Source organism: Cheilinus undulatus, linkage group 20, assembly GCF_018320785.1.
Source record: "Cheilinus undulatus linkage group 20, ASM1832078v1, whole genome shotgun sequence".
NCBI classification, from domain to species: domain Eukaryota; kingdom Metazoa; phylum Chordata; class Actinopteri; order Labriformes; family Labridae; genus Cheilinus; species Cheilinus undulatus.
This window is the reverse complement of record NC_054884.1, coordinates 6,628,506-6,653,718: the sequence shown is the minus strand read 5'-3', so window position 1 is coordinate 6,653,718 and position 25,213 is coordinate 6,628,506. Positions and strand designations below refer to the sequence as shown.

Sequence of the window (25,213 nt, the reverse complement as noted above, 5' to 3'; positions counted from 1 at the left end):
ATTAATCTGAAGTGATTGTAGGTGTTTTTTTTTTTTAATAACAGGTTATTAAACTTGGTTAAAACAAGCAGCTGAACAGGTGTACCTAATAAAGTGGCTATTTATGTTTATTTATATTTATCTGTATGGATGTTATAGGGTTGGGACGTCACAAATTTGAGGAGTCCACCAAGTAAATAAAATTAGTTGTTACATAAAACAGATGATGAATGTTCAAAGAAGTAAAATTAAACCAACAGACCACAATCATCCATCACTTCTAAAGGACAGAAACAGAGGACTCACAAAAGGCTTTGATTAATATTTTTATTGTTGAAAAAATAATGAGTATCAGGTTTATAGTTGTGGAGGGACTTTAACTGTTGTTGTTCCTCTCCGTATGTACACTGATGATATTTTCTGTTCTGTTTCAGGCTCATTTATAAGACATGTTAAATCCAGTATATTTAAAAAAACAAAACAAAAAGGAAATTAAACACGCTTCAAAATCCACAATGAGAAGTTTCAGATTCTGTTACAGGGCTCAGCAGAGGGGACCAGACCAGGGCCGGGCTCAGCTCAGCTCTAAACGTCTGAGTCAGATCAACACAAGTCTGACACGGAGAGATGGAGGTGGGGTGAACCCGGCTCACTTTAAATCCTTTGACAGTTTTCATGACCAGCAGCGATCGAACCGGTTATAAAAATTCAGCTGTGCCTTTAAAGAAGGATGGGAGGTCTTCAGAGCCAATCAGAGACCCTGTTATGTTTGCTTAACATCCATGCTGGGTAACTGGATACCGAGCTGACTGCACTTGAGCACATGGGTTTAAATTTTAACAAATCTTATCCAGTTATAGCCTGGAATTAGAGCTCTTAAACCTTCTTATGCATAAAACAACTCATGCCACTTAGATGGTGCTCAGGCTTATAGCATGGCTGCGTCTGTTCAGCACTGCTAGATGCTTTCCCTCAGCTTAGCTGTCACTTCAGTCTAACCAGCATCCCCCAAGGTTTCTTTTAATCAATATAAAGCAAGTGACATCTCCCTTTAAGAGCTTGTTAATGGGAAAATGAGGGGAAAAGGTTCTTTAAAGGCAAGCTGTGCCTTTTTTAGCAGCTTTTCTCCCCCATTTTGTGGGAGAAGCTGCAGGCAATACAAATGAACAAGGGTGAATTAGCCATGAGGTAAAAGCTCAGTGTTGCCTCTTCTTCCTTGTCTGTCCTAAACATGCTTTGAAAGGGAACAGTGACACACTATTAGGTAAATGAGCCTTGTGCAGTGCTGGTTAGACCGACATGACCACTCAATTAAAGACAATTGATGACCAAGGCTGGATGGACATAAAAAAGTTCATCTTCTTGCTTCATGGTGGACTAACTATGCCTACTGTGACAGAACATGTGGTGACTACACTACCAAACCAACCAGGGTGAAGGCATCCTAGACCATCTCTGTGTGCAGTCTGAGCGATCAGATATCAAACCGTTTTCCGTACATGTTGAGGTGCATCCACATCTACTATAAAGGGCTGCCGATTGGCATCAGAAAGCCCAAAGTGGATGTCAATGCAAGCATAAGCAGGCTCAGAGAAGGGTCTTTTTGCAAACAAAATTTTGATTCAAATGTGTAGAAATAAATGTACAAATCAGATAGAAAGGGGAAAGTAAAACCTGTTGGACTGGACTGTTCTGGATTCTGATCTTTCTAGTCATAAAGAGAAAAATTGCATGTAAACAAAAGAGCAGAGCAAATATTAAAAGCAATACAGCCAGCACAGAGTCATTGATAATCTGACATTTTTGCATCCTAAACATCAGCGGTGAAAGGTAACACATCTGCACATGCTCAATGTGCTCCTTTCTGATGTGATGCTGTTGGACAGGACCCTCTGTATCATGGCTTCGTATTGGTTTCCAGTCTGAGTAAAGGTGCATGTAAAACGTAAGACTGAGACAATTTGAGGCAGAGGAGGAGGGCAGTGAAACTCTTAAAAGACTGTTGAAAAATATATTCAACATTTAACATCTAAATGATAAGAAAATTCAAGAAAAGCAGGATAAATACAAGTGCTTCTAAAAAAAAAAATAGAATATCATGAAAGAAGTTCATTGTCCCTGCCATTTAATTCTAGAAATGAAACTTACATATATTCTAGATTCATCACTACAAAGTGAAAAATCTCCAGACGCTGTTTTTTTTAAAGTTGATGATTATGGCTTAAAGATCTTCTAGAAAAGTCTGCTCAGTTATGCACTCAGTAATTGGTTGGAGCTCCTTTTGCACAAATTACGGCATCTATGCTTGTGTCATGAGGCCGATCAGTCCGTGGTACTGCTATGAAGCCCAGGTTGCTCTGATAGCATCCTTCAGCTCATCTGGATTGTTGAGTCTGGTGTCTCTCCTTCATAGCATCAGACCAGTTGGCTGGCCAATCAAACCCAGTAACACCATGGTCAGAAAACCAGTTTCTGGTGGTTTTGGCTTCACCGTGGGCAGTGAAGTCCAGCTAAAACAGGAAACCAGTATCTCCATAAAGCTTCTCAGCAGATAAAAACATGAAGAGCTTTAAACTTTGGACCACTGAGCAACGGTCTTGTTCTTTTTCTCCTTAGCTCTGGTGAGATGCTTGTAACGTCTGTGGTTCAGGATTGGCTCAACACTTAGGAGACAACACTTGTGGCCCATTTCCTGGACCCGTCTGAGTGGTGGCTCCTGATCCCCTGACTCCAGCCTCAGTCCACTCCTTGTGAAGCTCCGCTAAGCTCTGCTTTGTTTGACAGTCCTCTGAAGGCTGAGCTCATCCCTGTTGCTTGTGCTCCTTTTCTTTCCCTTCCATTCAGCTTTCCATGAATCTGCATTGATACAGCCTCTGAGAACAGCCTGGCCTTTCAAGAATGACCTTCATGAAAGTCAGCAGTCTTTCCCATGATTGTTGTTGTGTGAACTGAACTAGAGTGAGAGAATGAAGGCTCAGGAAACCTTTGTAAATTGGACTTTTACTCTAACAATGTTCTAGGATTTTGAGTCTAGCAATATTTCACTTTGCATGAGATGAATCTAGAATAAATGGAACTTTGACTTTCTGAAGTAAATAATTGGAATTAAATGAAATTTTACAGGATATTCTAGTTTTTTGAGATGCACCTGAATGTTGGCTGTAGTTTTAGCTTCAAATCATACAAGTTGTTTTACAAATAAGTGCATCATGCATGTTTTAAACCATTTGACATGATTGTTTTGTCTTCCCTTTCAGCAGCCACTTTTGTCTGTCCATCTCACCATGGTGACAAATTTTAGACTTTTGATTTCTAATATTGATTACATTTGATCATTTTATGCTTAAAACTTTTGGTAATTTCGTCATTTTCAAATCAAAACTTCAAAACCAGAAAAACAGTGAGGAGGACAAGCAGTAGCTGCCTTAGAGATGATGGAAAAACGTAATGATGGTTTTGGCAGTAATGCAAAGAGAGTGAAAACATTGGGATCAAAGAGCCCACCTCCTCTGGATTTAAACGTCTCAGTGCCAACGTTTGATTAAAGGAGTTAAAAACAAAGAGTTGCATCGTCATGAGTCCATCTTTCATCACACCAATGCCCTGTACACAGTAATGCATGATATGCTTTTTGAGTTAGCCATGAGAAAACAGGCCTAAAACCCAGAGAGGAGATTCACAAAGCTGCCGGAGTTATCATAAATCAATATTTCAGACACATAGACGACATGGAGACATGAACAGAACGTAAGGCAGTGATTAAAAACAACTAAAATCTGTCCTCTTATTCCTGTAAACATCCTTTAAAACTTTCAAATCGATTAATTCCAACAAATAATCAAGTTTATTCAAAGAAACGTTAGAGAAAAATATTATACTCTTATAGTTCATCGTCTCTTTTGGTTCAGATACAAATCATAGTACATCTAATCGAGTTAATTTACAAAAGATCAGATTTTCATATTGTTCTTTATATTCATATATTACAAGCTACATACATGAAGAGGCCTGTGCATATGATTGGTTAAAATCAAAGTGGCGATCTGGAGCAGCGCAGTTAAAAGGAGCTCCAGTGTTAGTGTGGAGAGCAGAGTGGTATAAAAATATTTGAGTATTTTCATAAAATAATTTACAGAAAAACAAAGTTGACTCTCTAAGGTAGGGTTAAAATATCTGCTGGATTATCTCTAATATGTGAGACAAAGTATTTCAGCTGCTGCAGGTAGGGTTGGGCTAATATTCAGGATGACTGCAGATCAGACGAGGACTGAAATTATACTCTAAGATTGTCATCTGTAAAATCTAATAATGTATCTTCATTTGTGCTTTTTCAGGTCATATTAGGAAATATATTTGGGCTTTTTAGATTTCAATGTCTGGGATTAAATTTGACTTGGACTGATGGGTTGCACCAGCTCTGTGGTAGTCCAAACATAGCCTAGTTTGAAGGTCAGTTCATATTTTTAATGGCATTTATGCTTTATAACATTTTGAACTGCTGCTCCAGCTTAGCTACTTTCAACATAAAGTCATGATGAACGGTAGGTGGAATATTTTGGAGGAGCAGAAGGTTTCAGCAGCTGTTAGGTGTCTGCAGTGTGTGCTCTGTTATTTATTGCATCCTGTAAATGGTGGATGGATATTTTCTTGCATGATAATTTCACCAATCTAACAATTGCACTGCATTAAAATATCCAAGAAAGTCTGGCTGTAGGCCGTTCATCTGAGACGCCGTATATCTCTGAACTGAAATACATGCAAACAATTCCAAATTAAAATCCAATTAAACTTCTGTTGAGGGTTATGATAATGATTACGAGACCTAAAGGTGCACTGTCCTGCAAAACCCGATTATGAAATGTTTAATAAAGCCAAGTAAACAGTCTGCTCACAGAAGAAAAGCTAGTCCACCATGAAAACATTCTAACACAGCAAGCGTAGCTTAGGTAGCTCTGTTAGCTATGTAGATGACATTGCTGCATAGCTAATGTAGCTACTTAGCTAAAGCTAAGTTCAACAAAGCAGCTACATCAGCTCGTATCACCATTATCCACATAGCTAATTGAGCTTTAGCTACATTTTTTTTAGTTAGTTGCTTATGTAGCTATACATAAAAGTCACAAAGCAGCTATGTAAGCTACATAGGTACATATCTATCTAGCTATGTTATCTTTAGCTACATTTGGTCATGTTACCAAAGATAACTAAGCTACACTGGCTTATAAAGCAACATTAATTACGTAGCTATATTAGCTTTAGCTTACGCTAATGAAGCTAAAGCAAACCAACATTCATGTAATTACTTCTAAAATGGATCTACACATAATTTAATCCCAGATTAAGCCTTTGCTGTTTTTCTTTATCATATTTCTGAAATTCTTTTTGGTCTGTCATGTTTTAATGTAGTTGTTTCATGAGTGTAACTGCCAGACTTTGTTTATTAATAAAGTTTTTCTTCTTTTTCTTTTCTTTTTTTTTTTTTTACTAAAACTGGAAATAAATTGTACAGGAAAATTCTGGCACTTCCATTCTGAGATATAAGGGATCTCAGATGAACAGTCTGCTTCTCAAAAAAAATCCTACTTTCTTTGTTTTATCTATTTGTCTGATTTAAAATGAGAAAGACATAAAATCATCATTCCCTTCAATACAGCAATTCATATTGAATTCGCAATGTGTCAAAGTAATCATGATTACACATTTTTTCAAAACTGTTCAGCCTCAGTTTAATCTAACAAACACTATGTTTGTAATAAGACAGAAGGAGATATTGCTATTTTGTTGAAAAATATATAACTGGAACTTAGAAATAATTACACATTTGGTCACAATTACATTATTTCTCAAATTTTTCAGCCCTAGTAGCAACATTACCAATTTAACATCCTTATGCAGTCTGAGCTATCGGATATCGAATCGTTTTCAGTCTGCATTAATCTGCATTGGGGCCCTTTTATATGTGAACCAAATGAAATGCATGGAGCAGTCGGATTCAGGCCACATTTTGAAAAGAACTGTGAACAGATAAAAAAAATAAATAAATAAATAAAAAATCTAAATTAAAACATTAAGGCTGACAGTGTGACTGCAGCCTTTGACACTAGAGGCAGGACTGTAACAGACAGTGAATGAGGAAAAGCGCTTTTCACAGGCTGGTCACCTCAGGTGAAAACGTCATATATGTTATTTTGGTTTGATTTGCTTGAAGATGAACCTCACATCTCTGTGATGCAACCAAACAATGGCATTACTCAAGTAAACTAGTCTATTTGTAAGGTTTAGAATAAGCTAAGATGAAACTTAAACCATCAAAAACAGGCCACTGAATTTTTAACGTCTGAATGATTGTAGGAAAAAACACACCAGATTGATTTCTATTTTGACACCACAGCAAAAAAGACAGAAATCTAAGGCTTCCAGTTTTAGATAATTTAGATTTTCCAATGTCCAAAATTAGCAGGCAAACTTGTTGCCAACAATTACTTAAAATTTAGACAGCGTGCTTAAATTTGCCTGCAATTTTCGGATGGCTTCATTACTCTCCTAACCTCCTGTTTCCAGAACTTTGTGAGTTATTTCATTTTAAATCTTTGGTACTTTTTAAAACTACCAAACATTTAAATTATATTGATTATTATAACAGGAAAGTTTGGAAATTCAAACGACCCTACAACCCTGAAATCTACAGCATCTGTCTGTGTCACCCTGTATTTATTAGTCAACCCTACGCTGAAGAAGCAGCAGCTGTCTCCACTTTTTATTGAACTTCAGTTTTCTTTAAGAACCACCACCTGTCCATCTGCAACAAGTCAAAAAGAAGAATTAAATATCAAAAAAATAAAGAAACCATTCAGTTGCTGTCTTTCTCTCGTAATCATTCTGGAACTCTCTGGTGAGTCGGTCAGGCGACTCCCATTAAAGCAGCATGTATTAAACATTTCTTAACTACAATCTTTAAACCATTAGCAAACTTCTGCCATGACAGTTTATGTCAGGCTAACACATTAGCATGACATGGCCTAGTTTCACATGTCACTTCTGTCAAAAACAAAAAAGAAAAGGAAATATACGGTACTGTACAGAACCTTTAGGCATATTTGGGCCAAAAATTGAGGAGGATTGACACAACCTTGGCCATGTTCTGGACGTCCTTGCATATTACCAGGGGCATGGCAAAAAAAGCAGTTGGAAATTTAATAATAAAGTTCACAACTTTAGGGTGGAGTAAAAGGTGGATGTGGAGGTCGGGATCGCCTAGAGTGCCGCCCAGGTGGGAAGTAGGGCTACGAGCCCCTGGTGGTGCAAGTGCATGACAACTGGCAGCAGTCCCCAGGGGTGGAAAAAAAAAAGAGACGCCTTCGAGCTTGATCTTGGCTGCTAACGTGTTGACAGCTTGATTCTGGCCGCCATGCCCCCTCTCTCCAGTCCCAGGTTGTGACACATCGGCCCCCACGATAAATCCTTAGCACCCTCTATGCCTTAAACTTCTGCACATGACTGTACATATACGTAAAATAATCATTCCAGATTTTTACAGAAGCCCAAAGTGGACATGCATCCACATTTCTTAGTCCATCATGTGGTTTTCAGTTGATTTCTTGTGAATTTGACACAACTACTGTATTTTAAAAGAAAAAAAATGCTGGTTTTCTTGTGAGTTTTTTGAGATGTTAAGAAAAAGAGATGAAAATTAATTGTTCTCAAGAAAACCAGGGTTAATATCCAAAGATAACAAGGGATATATGTTGAAATTTCAAGAAAAAAAAAAGCTAAATTCTCAGTACCACCAGGTGTAAGATTAAACTGGATGCATATTCTCTTTGGGCTTCCGTATACTTGTGAGGGAAGTAGCTGATTTTCCTATTTTGGCCCAGATATTAATCAATCAATACAAATATCATAAATTAAAATCACAAGAAAATACAGGGTTATTGCCAGAGCAATGGCACAAAAGTCCATCAAGAGCAATTTAACCTTTGATAAAAAGGGAGCATAAATAAAAAAGGAAATCTAAGGTCAGATTTCAGAAATATTTTCCTGTTTCTAAACACCAGGTGTGTTCGGGTGGATTTAGGGTCACCATGTTACTGCACCAAACACAGCAAAGAGCACAGGCTTCAGAAAGGAGAGGTGATTTGGCAGCTAAACATGTAACAACAGTTAAAAACAGCCATGGTAAATTGAACACGTAAGGAGAAGCGGTTAAACACTCAACATTTATGAGATAAAGTTGATGATGAGATAAAACACACAGAGAAAGACCAAATAAAACAATCATTAAAGAACCGAACGATCATGCAGCATGACCGTCGAGCTGCTGAGAGGATAGTAGTAGTAATGTTTTCTTACAGTAAAGTTACCTGAGTTAGATACCTGTAGACAGTGGCTTTAACTAAAAACAACATGGCCTCCTGACTTGAACACAACATCTTTCAGGTTTCTGCTGGGCTCGGGACTCACACCTTTACGCCAAAATTATGTAAAAAGGATTTTTGGAATCTGATGTCACAGTTTTATGTCAGTAAAGGAGGTCTTCTGCAACTTTTAAGGAACTGTCCTTGTCTAACCAACTGTTGTATTTTGAAATAGGGGATGTTTTTTAAAGCTTTGGTACTTTTAAATCCATCAGACATAAGAATATTACAGTTTGCATTGCATTAACATGCAGAAAAGAGAAAAATAATTAACTGCTATATTCAGTGGCTGTTTTGCTGGTTTATATGGAAAAAGGATTGTTTTTTTATTTAATTTGTGCCTGAAAATTCTCACCAAATCCAGTTAACTATTATTGACGAATGCAGGCTAGATTTTAGGGGCTGATGTAATGAAAAACTATATGAATTCATTACATTTTATTGTGCTACAACTAGCTTAAAGTTGAGTTTTAGGTAGTTTTAGCAGAAGTTCAAGTTGAGATATCACTACATTTTATAAGTTATTTACAGGTTTTTAACCAAGACTTATTTTTCCTGTTATCTTGAGATAACAATGCTGGCTTACCTGTTAAAACAATTAAATTCCTTAAAATTTGACCTAAATTGGCTAATTCCCACATCATAACCAGCTTTATTGTCCAAGATAAAAGCATAACTAGTCAAAGATCTGGAAAAACAAGCAGAATGTATTACAGGAAATTCTTCCACCAGTTTCAAAGTAGGCTGCATATAATACATAGATAAAAAAGTTAGAAAATGGTCATGTAAAGTTCTTTAGCTGTGTCGATGAAGACAAAGTATATCCACTAAACAGACTTCTTTTTGCCACTGACAGGCTCAGATTAGCATTTTTCTCATAAAAAAGGTTCTTACAAGAACCGACTGATTTAATTGGCCGGCATTGATTAATTGGGCGATTTTTGCCTATTAAAAATCAGTAATTGGCTGAAAGTTGCTGATGTTAACACTTGTATTTTCACTAATAAAGCGCAGGAAATAAGACTTGTTTTTTCTTAAATATCATGTCTGTGTTCTATTATCTATCTAGTAGAGGGCGCTTTGGCTCCTTTCATGTCACATGCTCTGTATTAACTTCCTTTCAGCAGTTCAGTGTTCATTTTGCCAGCTATTTTTAATTTAGTCTTTAAATGAAATGCATTTGACTAAAATGCATTTCATTTAAAGACTAATACTAAGACTAAAAGTAAAAATAGCTTCCAAAATTAACACTGAACTAGACATCAGAGCAGTTTGGCTGAGCCTCAATTTTCTCTCTCCAGCAACATTTTCCAGCTCTTCCCAGGGGATTCAAAGGCATTCCCAATCCAATTAAGATATTTAACCCCTTCAGCAAGTCCTTGGTCTACCCAGGGGTCTCTTCCTGGTTGGACGCACCAGGAAGACCTCCCCAGAGAGGCGACCATGAGGCATCCAGTGGCACTACTTTAAGATCCTTCCTAACCCTGTCTCTTAGGCTGAGCCCAGACACCCCCTTGAGGAATCTCGTTTCGACCTCTAGAACCTGAAATCTTACTCTTCAGTCATTACGCAGAGCTCATGACCATAGGTAAGGGCTGGAAAAGATATCGACAGGTAAATTGAGAGCTCTGCCTTCTGGTTCAGCTTCCCCTAAACCGCGGCAGCACCGTACAAAATTGCCGATGCTGCACCAATTCACCTGTCCGTCTCACGGTCTATTCTACCCTCACTAGTGAGCAACACCCTGAGGTACCTGGAATTCTTCACTTTGGCCAAAGACGCCCTCCCTGCCTGGAGAGAGCGATCCAACCACCCTCTGGTTTTTGGACATTGTTTCCAAATACTGAAGTTTTAGAAGGCATTTCTTTGGTCAGCCTCAGGTCTAAATGGATTTAGCAGACCTTAAAAGGTTGACAAAAATGCCCGCAGAGAAACCTTTAAGTTTACAATAGCGGCACTATTGCACTTTCACTTTTTATCTGTAATTGCAGTATTGTACAGTATAATTGTAATTGCATATTATTACCAAACTGTGCCGCACTTCTTTTGCAGCTGTTGGCTAGAGAAACTAGGGTTGATGCTTTAGTTTATGATTGGTATTGTTGGATATCAGCCATGTGACAAAGATTGTCAGATCAAAATTTGATCAAATTAAAGGGTGTTTAAAATATCACCAATGATTTAAAACTTGAGCAGAAACCTTCAATCTTTCAGCTAAAGAATATTGTCTTATAGTCACTAAATGTGATGTACAACTCAAAGAGATTGAGCATCTGAAGATGTTGCGTTTAAGTTCAGGGTCCAAATGCCTTCATGAATCGATTAGTGCATGTAGTTTCTGCTGATCACAGGGAAACACAGCAGTCAGCTCCTACTGCCTCCACATTCACACAAACAAACACAACACACGACAGACAGACCATCAAACCAGGTGAGATGATGATGATGATGATGATGATGGTTCTAGTTCAATATTCACTTCTTTGATTATTCCCTCTCCTCTGAGAGTTTCTTGAGAAGACAGGAGGGTTTGATGGGGAGGTAAAGAGAAGATAGGGGCTCTAGACGGAGTCACAGAGGATCTGCTCCAGCACCGTCAGCAGGTGTTTGAGGCCGTAGATGTATCCGTGATCGGGGCTCTCGCTCGGGAAAACATGGGCGAAGTCGATCATCCTGACCTCCACCTCTGCGTCTCCTCCGCTGCCCTCCGTCGTGTCACCTCCTTCTCCTTTCTCCTCCCCCGTCCTCCTCCTGCCGCAGTCCTCCTCCTCTCCGTCCTCCTCCTTCCCTTCCAGTTGTGATTTGTTTCCATTCCCGTTCGGAGCCCTCTGAGACTCACCTGTCCGTTTCCACGCTGAGTTGTCTTCTTCGCACAGTGCTGAGGTTTTATCTCCAGAGCTCATTGTCGTCTCCATGGTGTCACTGGCTCCGCTGTTGCCATGGAGATGACCCTTGGCACAGTGATGGTGGCCCCCTTTTGTGTGGTTAGCGTAGATTGTCACCAGGCTGTAGTCCCAGGGCACAGACACCTGGATGTTGTTGTTGTTGTACTCAGCTACTTCCTCTTCTTGCCCCGCCTCTTCCTGTCTCGCCGTCCCGTCAATGACTACGCCGCCGTCAGCTGCTGATGACAGCTTGCTGCCTTTCCCTCCAGTCAAGCTGATTGGAGGGGTGTTGAGAGGGGAGGGGAGACAGCATGAGGAGGGAGAGGAGGGCAGACCCTCGTAGACGAAGAGCAGGGAGCTGGCATAAAAGGTGAGCTGCTGCTGGGACTCGAACCAGCGGAGGATTCGCTGAACTCTGCGGATGCTGGCCGACACGGCATCTCTCCTCAGGCTGACACCGTTATGGAAGAATTTAGCGAGACCTGCAGGAGAAGAAAGCAGAGAGGGTTGAATCTGTGTCTTCATGGCTGTTTCTCTCCAAGAAAACAACTTCTGAAGCTGGTGAACACAGGCACATTTTTCACAGGTTGTAAAAATGTCCAACAGAAGAAAGTTTGAAATTTAAGTAAACGTGGTGCCTTGTCATGAAGTAAAGAAGAGCCCTTATGTTTGATTCATCTGTGCCTTAATTAGTTTTTATTTTTGATTTAATACTGAATTTTTAATCTAAGTAAAAGGAGTACAAATAACCATCTAAAATTTTTAGAAACTATATGGTACAATGTTTAACACAGTGGCTGAAGCTGAATAAAGCCTGTTGATCCTCTTTTAGTCTTTATTTTATGGTTTCTTTTTACTTTAGTATCTGTACAGTGTTTTTATTTTTCAGTTTGTCTTTGAGTCAACTGGTTTTGTTTCAATCCTTTAAGCCGAGCCCGTGACAGGATACTGATCAGTTAGTGTTTATGAAGCAATGTTTAAGACACATAACTCTAACTAATAAACAGATAAATTCAATGTCAGGGTGATGGGATGTCCACCAATAATATCCTAGGGCTTACATTTTGACTTTCAAGTAATCCAATGAGTGCCCAGTAAAGGGTTAAAATCAGAATCAAAGGTTACCCCAACCAAGATTGCAAGCTTCCTGACCTCTTTACTTGGCATAGTTTGGGGGTCAATTTCTTTCTGAGCCTTTAAACCGATGATTAAAATTTCTACCTATGGTTTATTTCACTCAATCAATAGTTAACTCATAAATGCAGCTTAACTGAGTTGTTGTAAGTGTATCTTTAAAACCTCCTTTGCTATTAGCTGTAGTAAAAAGACAGTAAAGCTTAAAAGTTTCCACATATGTAAAAGCATAAACATACCATCTTTAATGGTCTCCTTCACAAGTCCTCTGCCATAGTGCTGGTCATATGAGTCAAACGTGTCACTGCACACCTTGTACACCTGAAAAACAAGAAAATTATTTTTTTCACTGCATATAAAACACACAAAGTTTTGTTAAGTCTCAAAGGGTACAGGATTAATCAACTGTAGACTGCCTGTAGATGACAGTGTCTAACTGGCCAAGCTCCTCATCAGGGTTTCTCTCACTGACGGTTCATTGGCTCCATCTAGTGGCGCACTGCTGCACCAACATCTGCCTCCATATCATTTAAACAGGACTAGAGCCGCACCGTAATACAAGATAAGCCCAAGAAACAGAGCAACTTCAAAGCGACTTCTGCCTGCACAGAGCTGATCGCTTAAAGCAGGGGTCCCAGGGACCTCCAAAATAACAGCACCAGAGACCAGGGACCTCCAAAATAACAGCACCAGAGACCAGGGACCCCAAAAATTACAGCACCAGAGACCAGGGACCTCCAAAATAACAGCACCAGAGACCAGGGACCCCAAAAATAACAGCACCAGAGACCAGGGACCTCCAAAATAACAGCACCAGTGACCAGGGACCCCAAAAATAACAGCACCAGAGACCAGGGACCTCCAAAATAACAGCACCAGTGACCAGGGACCCCAAAAATAACAGCACCAGAGACCTGGGACCCCAAAAATAACAGCACCAGAGACCAGGGACCTCCAAAATAACAGCATCAGAGACCAGGGACCTCCAAAATAACAGCACCAGTGACCAGGGACCCCAAAAATAACAGCACCAGAGACCAGGGACCCCAAAAATAACAGCACCAGAGACCAGGGACCTCCAAAATAACAGCACCAGTGACCAGGGACCTCCAAAATAACAGCACCAGAGACCTGGGACCCAGACCGTCTCTGAAGGTGGTTAAAGCATACGATGCTGCACAAAGCATCATGTACAAATTTAGATTTAAGGAGATTTTTTACACATTACTTTTGTACATTTAAGCACAAATCTCACTCATTAACTATGGTTAATTTTAAATTAAACTTATTTTAAGATTTTTTGATAATAACAGGTAAAAAATTCCATTTGAAATCATTTGAAGTTCTTTTCTTCTTTTTAATAACATCTCCTGACCTAAGGGGTCCTGATCCCCCACTTTGGTAAAAGTTCACTATTTTTGACGGACCTATCCACAATTATATGTTCCTATTAAAGGTGCAATCTGCAGAATTATCACACTGTTATTCTACACTCATTAAAATATAACTACTCCTGTGTTTGATATATTTTTAGCTGAGTACTTTCATTACCTTAAATATCGAAAACAGATTAAAAAACTTCTTAAAGTCAGAAATCTTTAAGGGCCAGTCAGGGCCTTTCTGTGTGGAGTCTGGATGTTCTCCCAGTGCATGCGTGCTGTCTCTCCGGGTACTCCCACTTCCTCCCACCACCAAAAACGGTAAAGTTGTCAGGTTAATTGGTGACTCTAAATTGGCCGTAGGTGTGAGTGTGAGTGTGCCGGGTTGTTAGCCCTGTGATTCACTGGCAACCAGTCCAGGGTGTACCCCGCCAGCTGGGATAGGTTCCAGCTTCACCGTGACCCCCAACGGGATAAGCGATGTAGAAAATGGATGGTGTTGTGACGCCATAAAAGGTATGATATGTTTCCACTGCTGTGGAAACACAGGAACCACAGACTGCTACATAAGGAAGCATTAGCTGCCACTGGAAGCTGCTGTTTTGTTGCTGTATCTCATTCATGTTTTGTTCTGGTTTCTTGTGATGGATCATGATTATTTACACTGTTACAGGAGGAGCAAGCAGCTGATGGCAGAGAAAAACCTGAGGAGACCTGTGCTGATAAAGCTTCTTCTCTGGCTTTGAATACTTTTGAAAATATATTTGGTAGAAGTACTTAGCTAAAAATATATAACAGGAGTAGTCATCTTCTAATAAATTAAGGCATATCCATGTTAAAATTCTTTGTATTTTACCTTTAAGAACAGGGCCTATTTCTGTTTGAAGCAATATCAAATAAACTTAAAATTGATGTTGTTTTAACAGCCATTATAACACAATTATTTTATCTTTTCCTGCAGGCTTCTGTGACCCTCCTCCCTAACTATCACTCCTCCATCACTGAGGTCATTATCACTAATGAGTTTCCTCTGGATCCAAACAAACACAGAGCTGAGATTAGTGAGGGAATTTTCCTAGCTCAGGGCCAGAAATGTTCTGTTTTTAACCCCCATTACTAAAGAGTCTAACCATCAATTTTACCTTTTATTAAGCTAATTCAATCACGACTTACACAAATACGACTTTTAGGGAAATTAGTGGCTGAAGTCTGTAAAATTATCAGCCTACGAAAATCAATGTAAGGTCCTGTCAGCTCAGTGAATTACCATATTATTAATACTCTTTTAGCTTTACGTTGTGTTCCAGTCAAACACAGTAGAGTCAGATAAAGCCATCCATGGAGCTGTGATTTCTAAATGGTGTGTCTGAGGCAAGTCTCGGTAAGCTACACATCACCTACAGACACGGTAGAAAGTTTTAAAGAGGCTATTGTGCATGGAATATACAAAATATTCATATGAATAGGGTTGGGCTTGGCTTGATCGTAGGTGTGCGTTGAGCAAACACAAGCATGAAACCACTGGTATAAAGTAGAAGTTCTCTAAGATGTAGATGTTTAACAGCGCTACAGGGATTGAACATGAATCTTATCTTCTGTAAATTTATCTCCACCCTTTCCTACTAAACCACATCAGCAAACTTAAACAGATGTAGGGTACATCTGTGACCCGTTTACTAAGGGTGTAGACACACAGTCATTATGCTGTCATCTGTTCTGAGGGTGGGATAGACAAACACTGTCAAGCCTTTCAGGATAAACCAATCAAACAACGTCTTCCTGTGCAGTAAGACCCGTTTTACAAGCAGCTCTGTCATTAATACAGCAGAGTAATCCAGCTGTGTAGGGCTGTGCAGTTTATAAGGGCTTTATTTTTATCACAACATGAGATTTTGCAATAAAAACATAGGGGAAAATCTGAATTCATCCCAATGAATAAGAAAGATAATCTGTACACTGAGACATCTGTGTCCATTCTATGTATGTGGAACAAAGAAACACACCAGGTTCCAACAAAAATTCACAAAATAGATTCAAACGTGGGTTGCTATTTTTGCACAATGCACTCTTGTGATGACATTTTTCTCCCCCCAGTACCTTTTAAATCAGTGATCATCAATGGGAGGCCCTTGGGCAGTATCAGGGCCCTCAAAGCTGCCCATCTGGCCCCCAGAGGATTATTAAAGATTTGAGAGGGCAAAAATATGGCAAACAATTGTTTAATTTTTTTCATCCTGAAGTTTAAATAAAATCGTATTTCTGTAATTTGGAATATTAAGCACATACTTATTAGTGTACCAATAATTAAAGTTGCAGTTTTTGTAATCAATTTTCCACTTAAGCATCTCTGAGAGGGCAATATCTTGAGGATCCAGAAGATCTGTTTCCTGCATTGGCCAATCACAACACAACATATTTCCATCGAACTCAGTGACAGACATCAAGAAGACTCCAGAAATATGTGGCTAAAATATTTCAATTGCCCCCATGTGGCTGGCTGCAGTATAGGTGAAATATACTCATACTGATCTCACCTGGTCTAGAGCCAGGTCCCACTGCCACCTCCTTGTCAACCAATCACAACCCAGATTTCTGAAATCATTCAATCATTACCAAGTGTTTTTGATGAAAACTGTTACTGTTTGGACCCTTAATGGAAGAAAACATGAATGAACAAAGAGAAAGTGCAAAACAAACATCTTTAATGCATGCATGCATACATTTTATTATAATCAATTTACCTCAGACAGCATGGGAATTTCTTCATTATCTCAGGGAAACCATTTCTATCATGGGGGTTAAGAATATAGATAAGTTGAAACCTTGAGAAAAGGCCTAAATGTGCTCGTTATCGTTTGAAAAACTTGATAAAAATGTGTATGTCCACACACTTTTAAAGACTTTTTGACGCATTTTTTTTCCTGGCACCCTTTCATGACCCACTGGAAAGGGCTTTGCGACCCACTTTTGGGTCTTGACCCACCAGTTGAGAACCACTGTTTTAGACCATACTCACCCTGATCTACGTAACATCTTCTTCCATATTGCCCTCTTTACCAGGTTACTAAGACATCACACCGGTTTAAATTTAAAAGGTTTTAAGGCTGACACTCCATAGGACAAGGACCAATGCAGCCATGTAAAATCACTACCCAGAGTGCACTGCACAGAAATTGGCAGCAGACATGCAAACCTTTTTTTATTTCCACAAAATGTAGAACCTTTATATGTTTCTTTATACAATCTGCATATAAAACAGTAACTTTCACTTTATTTGAAAGCACCTTTAAATCATTGTAAGATATAAGAAGTCATTGACCTTGCACAGCAGATGGATACGCCCGTTTCCATGTTTCTCACTGACGAATCTTCTTGTCAAGCTCCCGTCTAAACTGTTTGGGCCCAGTTAGAAAGTGGCAGGACCAATCAGCGACAAGGTGCAGTAGGCTACTTTCGGGTGCGGCGGAGTCGGGACATAAGCAAGCAGCAACAAGAGGCTTGGACTTGCTATATCTACACACTGAATCCTACTTTAACTGATCATAAACAATGGAATTCATGTCATTCTCCCCTCTAATTTTTCTGAAGCTACTTAAGTGTTCATAGTTGTCTGATGTCAAAACATTTTTTAAATTGATTTATTATAATTTAATTTTGTTTTATTACTATTTTTAAATTTTTTTGTTTATTATTTATTTATTTGCTGTGCTATTTGTGAGAATGTGCCAAGGGTTGAGGACTTTGATCTGATTATTTATTTATTTATTTATATTATTGTGATTGTGTTGTATATATGCTTTTTGGCTGAGTTTGTTTTGTTTCTTCTGAAAAAAGGAACAGGAAGTCTTGTGGCCAAGTTGTGATGTGGAATGTTATGGCTCTGTGCTTAATAAAAATTTAAATAAAAGCAATACCTTTCCTCTTAGGAAGCATAAAATTTACCCATTGGATGGAGTCCAGTGTAAAATGGCTGTGGATTTACATCAGTTTAATGCATTTAGATGAAGCTTAAGTTGGCCTGGTTGGCTGGACTCATTTTGGATTCAATCCATCCAGCGCCGGTGTTTCAGTGTTATGCTAAATTTGCTCAGTGCTGTGCTTATGGCAGATTAATGCTGGGGGTGCTGAGCTGTTTCTGCAAATCGGTGTTTATTTGGTCAACTAAAACTATCACTACAAATGTTCATTGAGTATTTTTTTCCTTCATGAGGAAAATGTGACTAAGACTAGCTAAAAATAGATCTTTGGAGATAAAGACTTTGAGAAAGGTAAGTTTTGTTTTTGACAAGGAGAGTAAAATGTCAGCGCTGGACAGTTGGTCATTCAGAATTTAATTCTCTCCACTGTGCAAATAAGACATGCGGGTATTTTCATCATTGTATTTTAAAGAAAGATTGGTCAAAATTTTTAAGGATGTTTCCAAAAGAAAGCAAACTACAATCCTTGAAATATAAGGTTGAAATTAAACGTTATCCATGCTTTCCAGGCTTCATAAAAGATGTAAATTTAGATCATAAAATAGGTGATTGACTGGGTGTCTTCTGTTTGCTTCATGCTGCACACAGGAAGCTCAGACCCGGACATTTACTGATGCTGCTGCTGACAACAGCTGCAATGGAAACTGATCAAAGTGATAAAGGTTGAGTTATTCAAGAAGAACTTCTTTAATTCCTTCCTGTCAAACAAACTAATGAGGCGCTGACATGATGCATGTTTACTCCTCCACAGCCTGCGGTCACGGAGAGGAGCCTCCAGAGAGTCAACACACTCCTTCAGATAAACAACAGATACTTAGATGGGCGGAGAAGATCTTTTTCTGTCTATTTATGTGTGTGAAAGGGCCATTATGTACAGCTAGGGTAGGATAATGACCTTAGCATGTTTCTCACATTACCCAGGTTAAACATTGAACCATTTCACCTGGTCTGACCACCTTGTAAAGCGTGACCTGGTTAGGCTGTAGAAACCTTTGATATTTGTACTGTATGAAGTAGTCCAAAGTGGGCCTTAAACAGCCTTAAAATATAGACCTGTTGAATTACAGATTCAATAGTAAGCATTTATCAACCTCTTGGTGATAAAAAGTTTGTGTAAATGGATATTTTATGGGCTGCAATCAGAAGCCAACAGAAACATCAATATCATAGAGAAAATATTCTTAGATCCTTAAGAGAGGTTTGAATTTGATCATTCAGATTTAACAACACTCACCCTCATGCCAAGGACCAGGAAGCCAATCTCCTCCATCAGCGGGTACTTCCTGATCTGCTGTTCCCGTTTCTCCTGCGACGCGAACGGGTCGTAGCTCCGCTGGCCCAACTTCACGTCCATGATGCACGGCTTGACGAAGCGTCGAGTCACGTCCTCCAGCTTCAGATAAAGGTCTGAGACACAAGAGGAGTGTTATTACTAAACCTTTTCATATGGTTATGATGTCAGATTATTTTAATGATTCATAAAATGTTTCTGATACAATGGAGGGCCCTGTTTAACTTCATATAATGGGCAGTATTTTAGGATGGATGGTAGCAGACGCCTAGGAGGGAACACTAAGTATTTACAGTTTTACAGCTGCATTGCAAGTTAAAAACCCCAACTATTTCATGTTATAAGATGAGAAACTGCTCAAACTATACAGTTAAAATGCATATTGACCATCTGAACCCTATGCTATACTTTTAACCAATATGTCTCGCCTGGACTTATCATCTTAAATAGCTTGTGAAACATCAACCCTGTGGTGCACAGTCAAGCTCTAAACATCCTTTTCTTTTCAGAACGACCTGGGCTTTGAGAATATGTGTGCTTCAATAATGTCATTTAAATTTTTAAAAGGTTATAAATAAATAAAAAACAATCATTCTGTGACAAAAAGTCTCCAAATTATTCACATTTTTACAAAAAAGCCCTGGGCTTTTGGGAATTCGAGTCATTCCTTAAAGCAGTTCCTGTCTATTCTGCAGTTTCTAAGTCTGTGCACATGCGCTGTTTGGCAAAGCATCATGCACCCTGTCGCAATGCATTCTGGGATACAAACAGACAATATGGTGGTGGCTAACCCGATAGCTGCAGGATTTGAAAAATGGACTACAAAATGGATAAAAATATATCTGATATTGAAATCCCTGGTATGGATTTAATCTTTAAAGACCCCTGAAAGTCAGCCAAGTTCCAGGCTCACTAGAAAATGTTCTATATGAGGTACAGAGGTGTGGATAGCATCATTAGAACAGCACAACAGAGGGCTTTAAGAGGAAAAAACAACTAAGCAGCTACGATTCATGGCTCATGATTTATTCAACTCTGAATAAGACGTGTCTCCTTGTTGTATATAACAATACCAAACTTGGGGTTAAATACATTTTTGTCAAACCCAGGTTTGGTTAAATGAGGTAATCTTATTCTGATTTACGGGCTGTATGGTGGCGCAGAGATTAGCGTTGACAACTTATTCAGAATCCTGGACAAGGCATGTTCTCCCTGAGCATGCATGGGTTCTCCTGCTTCCTCCCACAGACCAAAGACATGCTAGTTTGGTTGAGTGGTAACTCTGAATTGCCTGTAGGTGTGAGTGTTACCATGGCAACTGGCGACCAGTCCAGGGTGCAACCCCACCTCTCGCCCAATGACAGCTGGAATTGGCTACAGCCCCCCGTGACCCCGAACAGGTAAGCATAGAAAATGGATGGATAGGATGCTTATTTATGTCAGAGTGTTCTTCTTTAAGTATTTTTGTTGTAATTAATTAACTCATGCAAAAATGAGCACATTTAACTTCATGATTGACAGCTCTATCGACATATGAGCATTTTTAAGCAGATCATCAGAGTAGAGGAGAAAGCTGAGACAAAACATAGCAGAGGGGGTAGGGCTTCAACTCTGCCTAAGAAATACTAATTTACTCAATCAAATGTCTGTTTTGTTCTTCTTGTTTACATCGAGATCATACTGTCGACACTTGTTAAAGAGGCCTCTTACCATTCGGGCTGTCAGGAGAAGACCAGGTGCCGTAGTACTTGGGTAGATGATTCTGGAGCTCCAGAAGACACGGATCACAGCAGTCCTCTGAATACACCTACAGCACAAACACATGAAACATTTCTATCATCACATTTACTCATGATTATGGATACGCTTAACTCACAGTGGAACATTCATATTACTACTTAGTTCATGACATTATTTATCACACCTTCTTTTATTTTCCGATCTTTATTCACACATGAGCTGGAACTCTATTCCTCAAACAACTAGATAAAAAATGTTCCTTTTCTTTATTTTTCTTTAAAAACAACAAGAAATAGTGTCTAGTTTTGAGAGTAATGTTGTTTAAACATGGCATGTACAGAAAATCTGACATTAAATTTAATAATATTCACATCCTTTTTTTAGGAGTTTTGTAGCTATGCAAAACTGGCCAAGGATGGGAGTTAAAACCAGGGCTGCTGCTTCAAGGGCTACGCCACTGTGCATGCATGCAACTGAGCCAAGCCTGTGTCACATTCAGGTGTTTATAAAGGTAAAAATAAATGCTGCGGGCCCGCAGATGGTCGAGCGGTTTAGGGCGTGCACCATGTACGCGGGCGGCCTTGGTTCGAATCCGGTCTGGGGCCCTTTACCGCATGTCTCCCCCCAATCTCTTCCCTGTTTCTGAGTCTATTCACTGTCCTGCACTATCTAATAAAAGCACAAAAAGGCCCAAAAATAAATCTAAAAAAAAAAACAAAAAACAAATAAAGGACAAATAGAGATTGGATTGTTGGTATCAACAATAGAAGAACTGTCCTTGGTAAAAGGTCAGACAACAACTCAGAGCGGACAGAGAGTCTGACCCCCAAACCAGTACTTTAAATGTGACCTTAATGATGTCTGTAGTCATGTGGAGAGGAATCTGTACAAGCTGTAACGACACATCCAGCCCCGTACGACATGTGTGCGTTCGTGTTTGTGATCAGAGCCGGGCGGACGTGCTGCCTGCCATGACTCATTCCTGTGTGTATGAGAGTTGCTGAGGCTGACAGAGCCGCTAAGCTCCAAATCAAACATTGACGCTCTGTAGCAGCAGACACATACACATGGTGATCACACGGCAGCATATGGAGAGTCTGATGTCTCCCCTACATGTGAAGAATTCACTGTTATTAATCTGTCCATTGACAATCTAATGAAGGTGCTGTTTCTGTCTATGACAGGCTTTCTAAAAATCTAACCTGCTGATCTTATAGGATAGGTTGCCATTAACAATTTTGCTTCACTTCTGATGGGAACATGATGTAACTTTGGTTGGATATCATTGCAATAACATCCACATAATACAAATGATAGGAGCAATCCATCAGGGTACTTTATCCAAACAATGACGGCCCCACCCCTGTCTGGGTTAAAGCATTCCATCTATATGATGCTTAACGGGAAAGACTGGTTTAAATAAGAAAAAATACAGTTTATTGTTTACTAGGAGTCTAAATACAACAGCCACAGAGGTAAACATAAGAGGAAGACTTGTCTGAACATAGAGCTGTGTCATTACATTAAAAAACAAATGAAGTTAAAAGCTCACAAGACTCTATTTCGGAAAAATCACCATCTTTTTTTATTCTCCTGATGTCATGGAGCAATCGTCGGTTTAAAGTCCATAGGAACACCACAGCAGTCCTACATTAGACCACCAGACTAATACAGAAATATAACAGCCATATAAAATAGAATATAAAGACCCCAAACTATGTTCAAGGGGCAATAGTATGCACAAGGTGTGATAGAGAAGCTATAGAGATGTGCAGGTCTGTTAGTGATAAGTTATGCAGAACTAAAGCAGTAGTTCTCAACGGGACCCCCCACCACCCCCTTGAGAGAAATCGTGACCCAAATGTTTGAAAATTTTCAACCACTTAAATTTATCTATTGAAGAATTTGGCAGTTTGGGCCCTAAATGGAACAAAACACAATCACTCAAAGAGCCAGGCCAAAATAAAGGTTTTTTCTTAAAGAACATCATCACAGAAGGAAATGCATGCATTTAATTTTACACCATTTTCCCAGGACAGCATGGAATTTTGGTAATTTCATATGGAATTTCAACAATATCTTGGAAAAACCTGCTTGTTCTCCAAAGAAAAGAAGATAGATAAGTTGAAATCTTGAGACAAACACTGAAATTGACTCATCATCATTGGAAAACCTATAGAAAACAAGCTTGTTTGTGCCCTTAGGGCTTCCATACAATAGAATTTTTTGCTGGATTTTGTACACATTTCACGACCCACTTGAAAGAGCTTTGTGACCCACTTTTGGTTCCTAACCCACCAGTTGAGAACCACTGAACTAAAGGAGTATGACACACATGGTGTGCAGTAGTAAACACTAATGATAATGTCCAGTGTTAATTTATGTAATATATGAAGTGTTTACACTCATTAGACTTTTTAGTCAGAAAAATCCCAGCGCTACACAGTTGTTTTTAATCATGTTGTTTTCTAATGGTTTTGCCAATACACTCTAAAGTCTGAATTAGGGCTGTCACGATATCAGATTTTCACTTCACGATTATTGTGGGTAAAAAATATCACAATAACGAAATTATCACGATACCAATAAAAATTTAAATAATAATGGGACAATTAATCAAGTTTATCTTTAACTTTATGCTGTGTTCTCTCTTTTGACAGATGAATTACACTCAAAATACCTGTCTAAGGAGGTACTGCAACTGCTGTGTCATTGCAGAGGTTCAGTGTTTGTGTGTGAGCAGGAAGGGGGAGGGGTTGTTGGGGTGCTACAGGAGGGAGACGAAGCAGGGCAGAAGAAAACAGGGGCGGATGGAGAAAACAAACTGTGTTCATTTACACGATATTATCATATGCACATTTTTAACATGATATTGAAATTTCATTTTTTAATACCACGATTATCGTCAATACCAGTATACCGCGACAGCCCTAGTCTTGATCTGTTCAAAAAGTCAGAAAAAAATCTCAACTCCTTTCCTATTCATTTCCTCAACAGAAAAACGTCACAGGGTGAAGAAAAGGTGGGGATAAGAAAATAAGAAAAGGAGAGCTACGATAAAAAGTAATCTTACGGCATCCATTATATGGATCATCAGTACTAATCAGGTCTGTCAGATAATTTAAAAAATATTCGTGATTACTCACCCCTTTCTGCCACATTTTGAAATTCCACTATCTTGCATCCTAAACCTGTTTTTGTTTCATTGTGCATTTTCATACCATCTTAGACTATAGGTAACTGACTTCCTGTTTGGATACGGACCTGCTTTTATTTTTAAGACTTTTAAGACTTGGGTAGATTGGCCCTTAACTGAATTAACAGGAAACTGAATCAGAGAAAATGTTTGAAAGCATAATGTGCAGATGACTTTTGACTTCTCCACTGAGCTGTCTGAGTTTTTAAACTCATTGAGACCTAAGGCTGTCTTAGAAATGCCCTATTGTTTAAAAATAACCTCCCAAAACTTGAGGGTTTTCTGTGGAGCTGCACAGAATTTCAACATTTCCATAAATCTTTATTTCTCAGCCTCTGTAGCCAACAGACATGAAATAAAAACCACTTGAAAGCTTAAATCTTATGCTTTGACTGTTAGTCACTGCATTTCTCCTAAAGTTCATCTACATTTTGTTTTTTAAAACCATCAACAAACAGCACAGTGTATTATAGTGACTCATGCTGCAGTGCAACAGTCAAGTGAAAACTGGCATGTTTACCCTAAATGCACAGATGTTGCATCAGGTCTTAAAGATAGAAACATGCCAGTGTCTTAAAGGAACATGCATATGAACTTTGCATGCAGTCTTATTGGGTTAAAGTGAAATGAGACTTATTTCACATCCACGTGGCTGCAGGGAGACACTGCTGTGGCTTAACCAAAGCATGCCAATAACATTATTTGAGAGATTCAATGCACTAATGATAGACTGTAATTAATCAAATTCATGCATTAATGCTGATATTAGTACACATGTCACTGCTGGCTTATTGCCAGTGCATGGCCCTAAAAGCTTGTCTTCCTCAAGATTACATGTATTTATATTGACTGATATTCAGCAGGTGTTATTGTAAGAGTGTAAGAGTAACATGTATGCAGGTATTACCATGCTGTAAAACTGCATCTCTCTTGGACCCCTGGGTGGAGGCTGAAGCTGCTTCAGGACTGTCCCATCTGGATGCTGCAGAATACCTGCAACAAAAACAACAACGTTCAGTGAAAGGTAAGATGAGAAGCACGAGGCACGTTCAGAAACAAATATAAAATTTCACAATTTGAAGCAAACACTAGGTCAGTGTTATTCAACCCTACTCAACCAAAGAGCCAAATGTTGTATTTGTATTTATTTTATTTGAAATATCAGGTTCAGTACATATTATTAAACACTTGCATATAAATATGTAGGATTGTAGCCAG

At 39.0% G+C, this 25,213-nt stretch overlaps 1 protein-coding gene across 1 annotated transcript in view; it reads right to left on the bottom strand.

Annotated features, from left to right (window-relative positions):
• Positions 1-292: 292 nt before the first annotated feature.
• Positions 293-25,213, bottom strand: part of ipmkb (inositol polyphosphate multikinase b) — a 43,659-nt gene continuing 18,738 nt past the window's right edge. The window contains exons 2-6 of the mRNA XM_041815375.1: positions 24,903-24,988; positions 20,770-20,866; positions 19,003-19,175; positions 12,652-12,733; positions 293-11,760 (exon numbers count right to left, since the gene is read on the bottom strand). Of these exons, the coding sequence (XP_041671309.1) occupies positions 10,955-11,760; positions 12,652-12,733; positions 19,003-19,175; positions 20,770-20,866; positions 24,903-24,988 (1,244 nt within the window). The 3' untranslated portion in view covers positions 293-10,954. The remainder of the gene's footprint in view (positions 11,761-12,651; positions 12,734-19,002; positions 19,176-20,769; positions 20,867-24,902; positions 24,989-25,213) is intronic.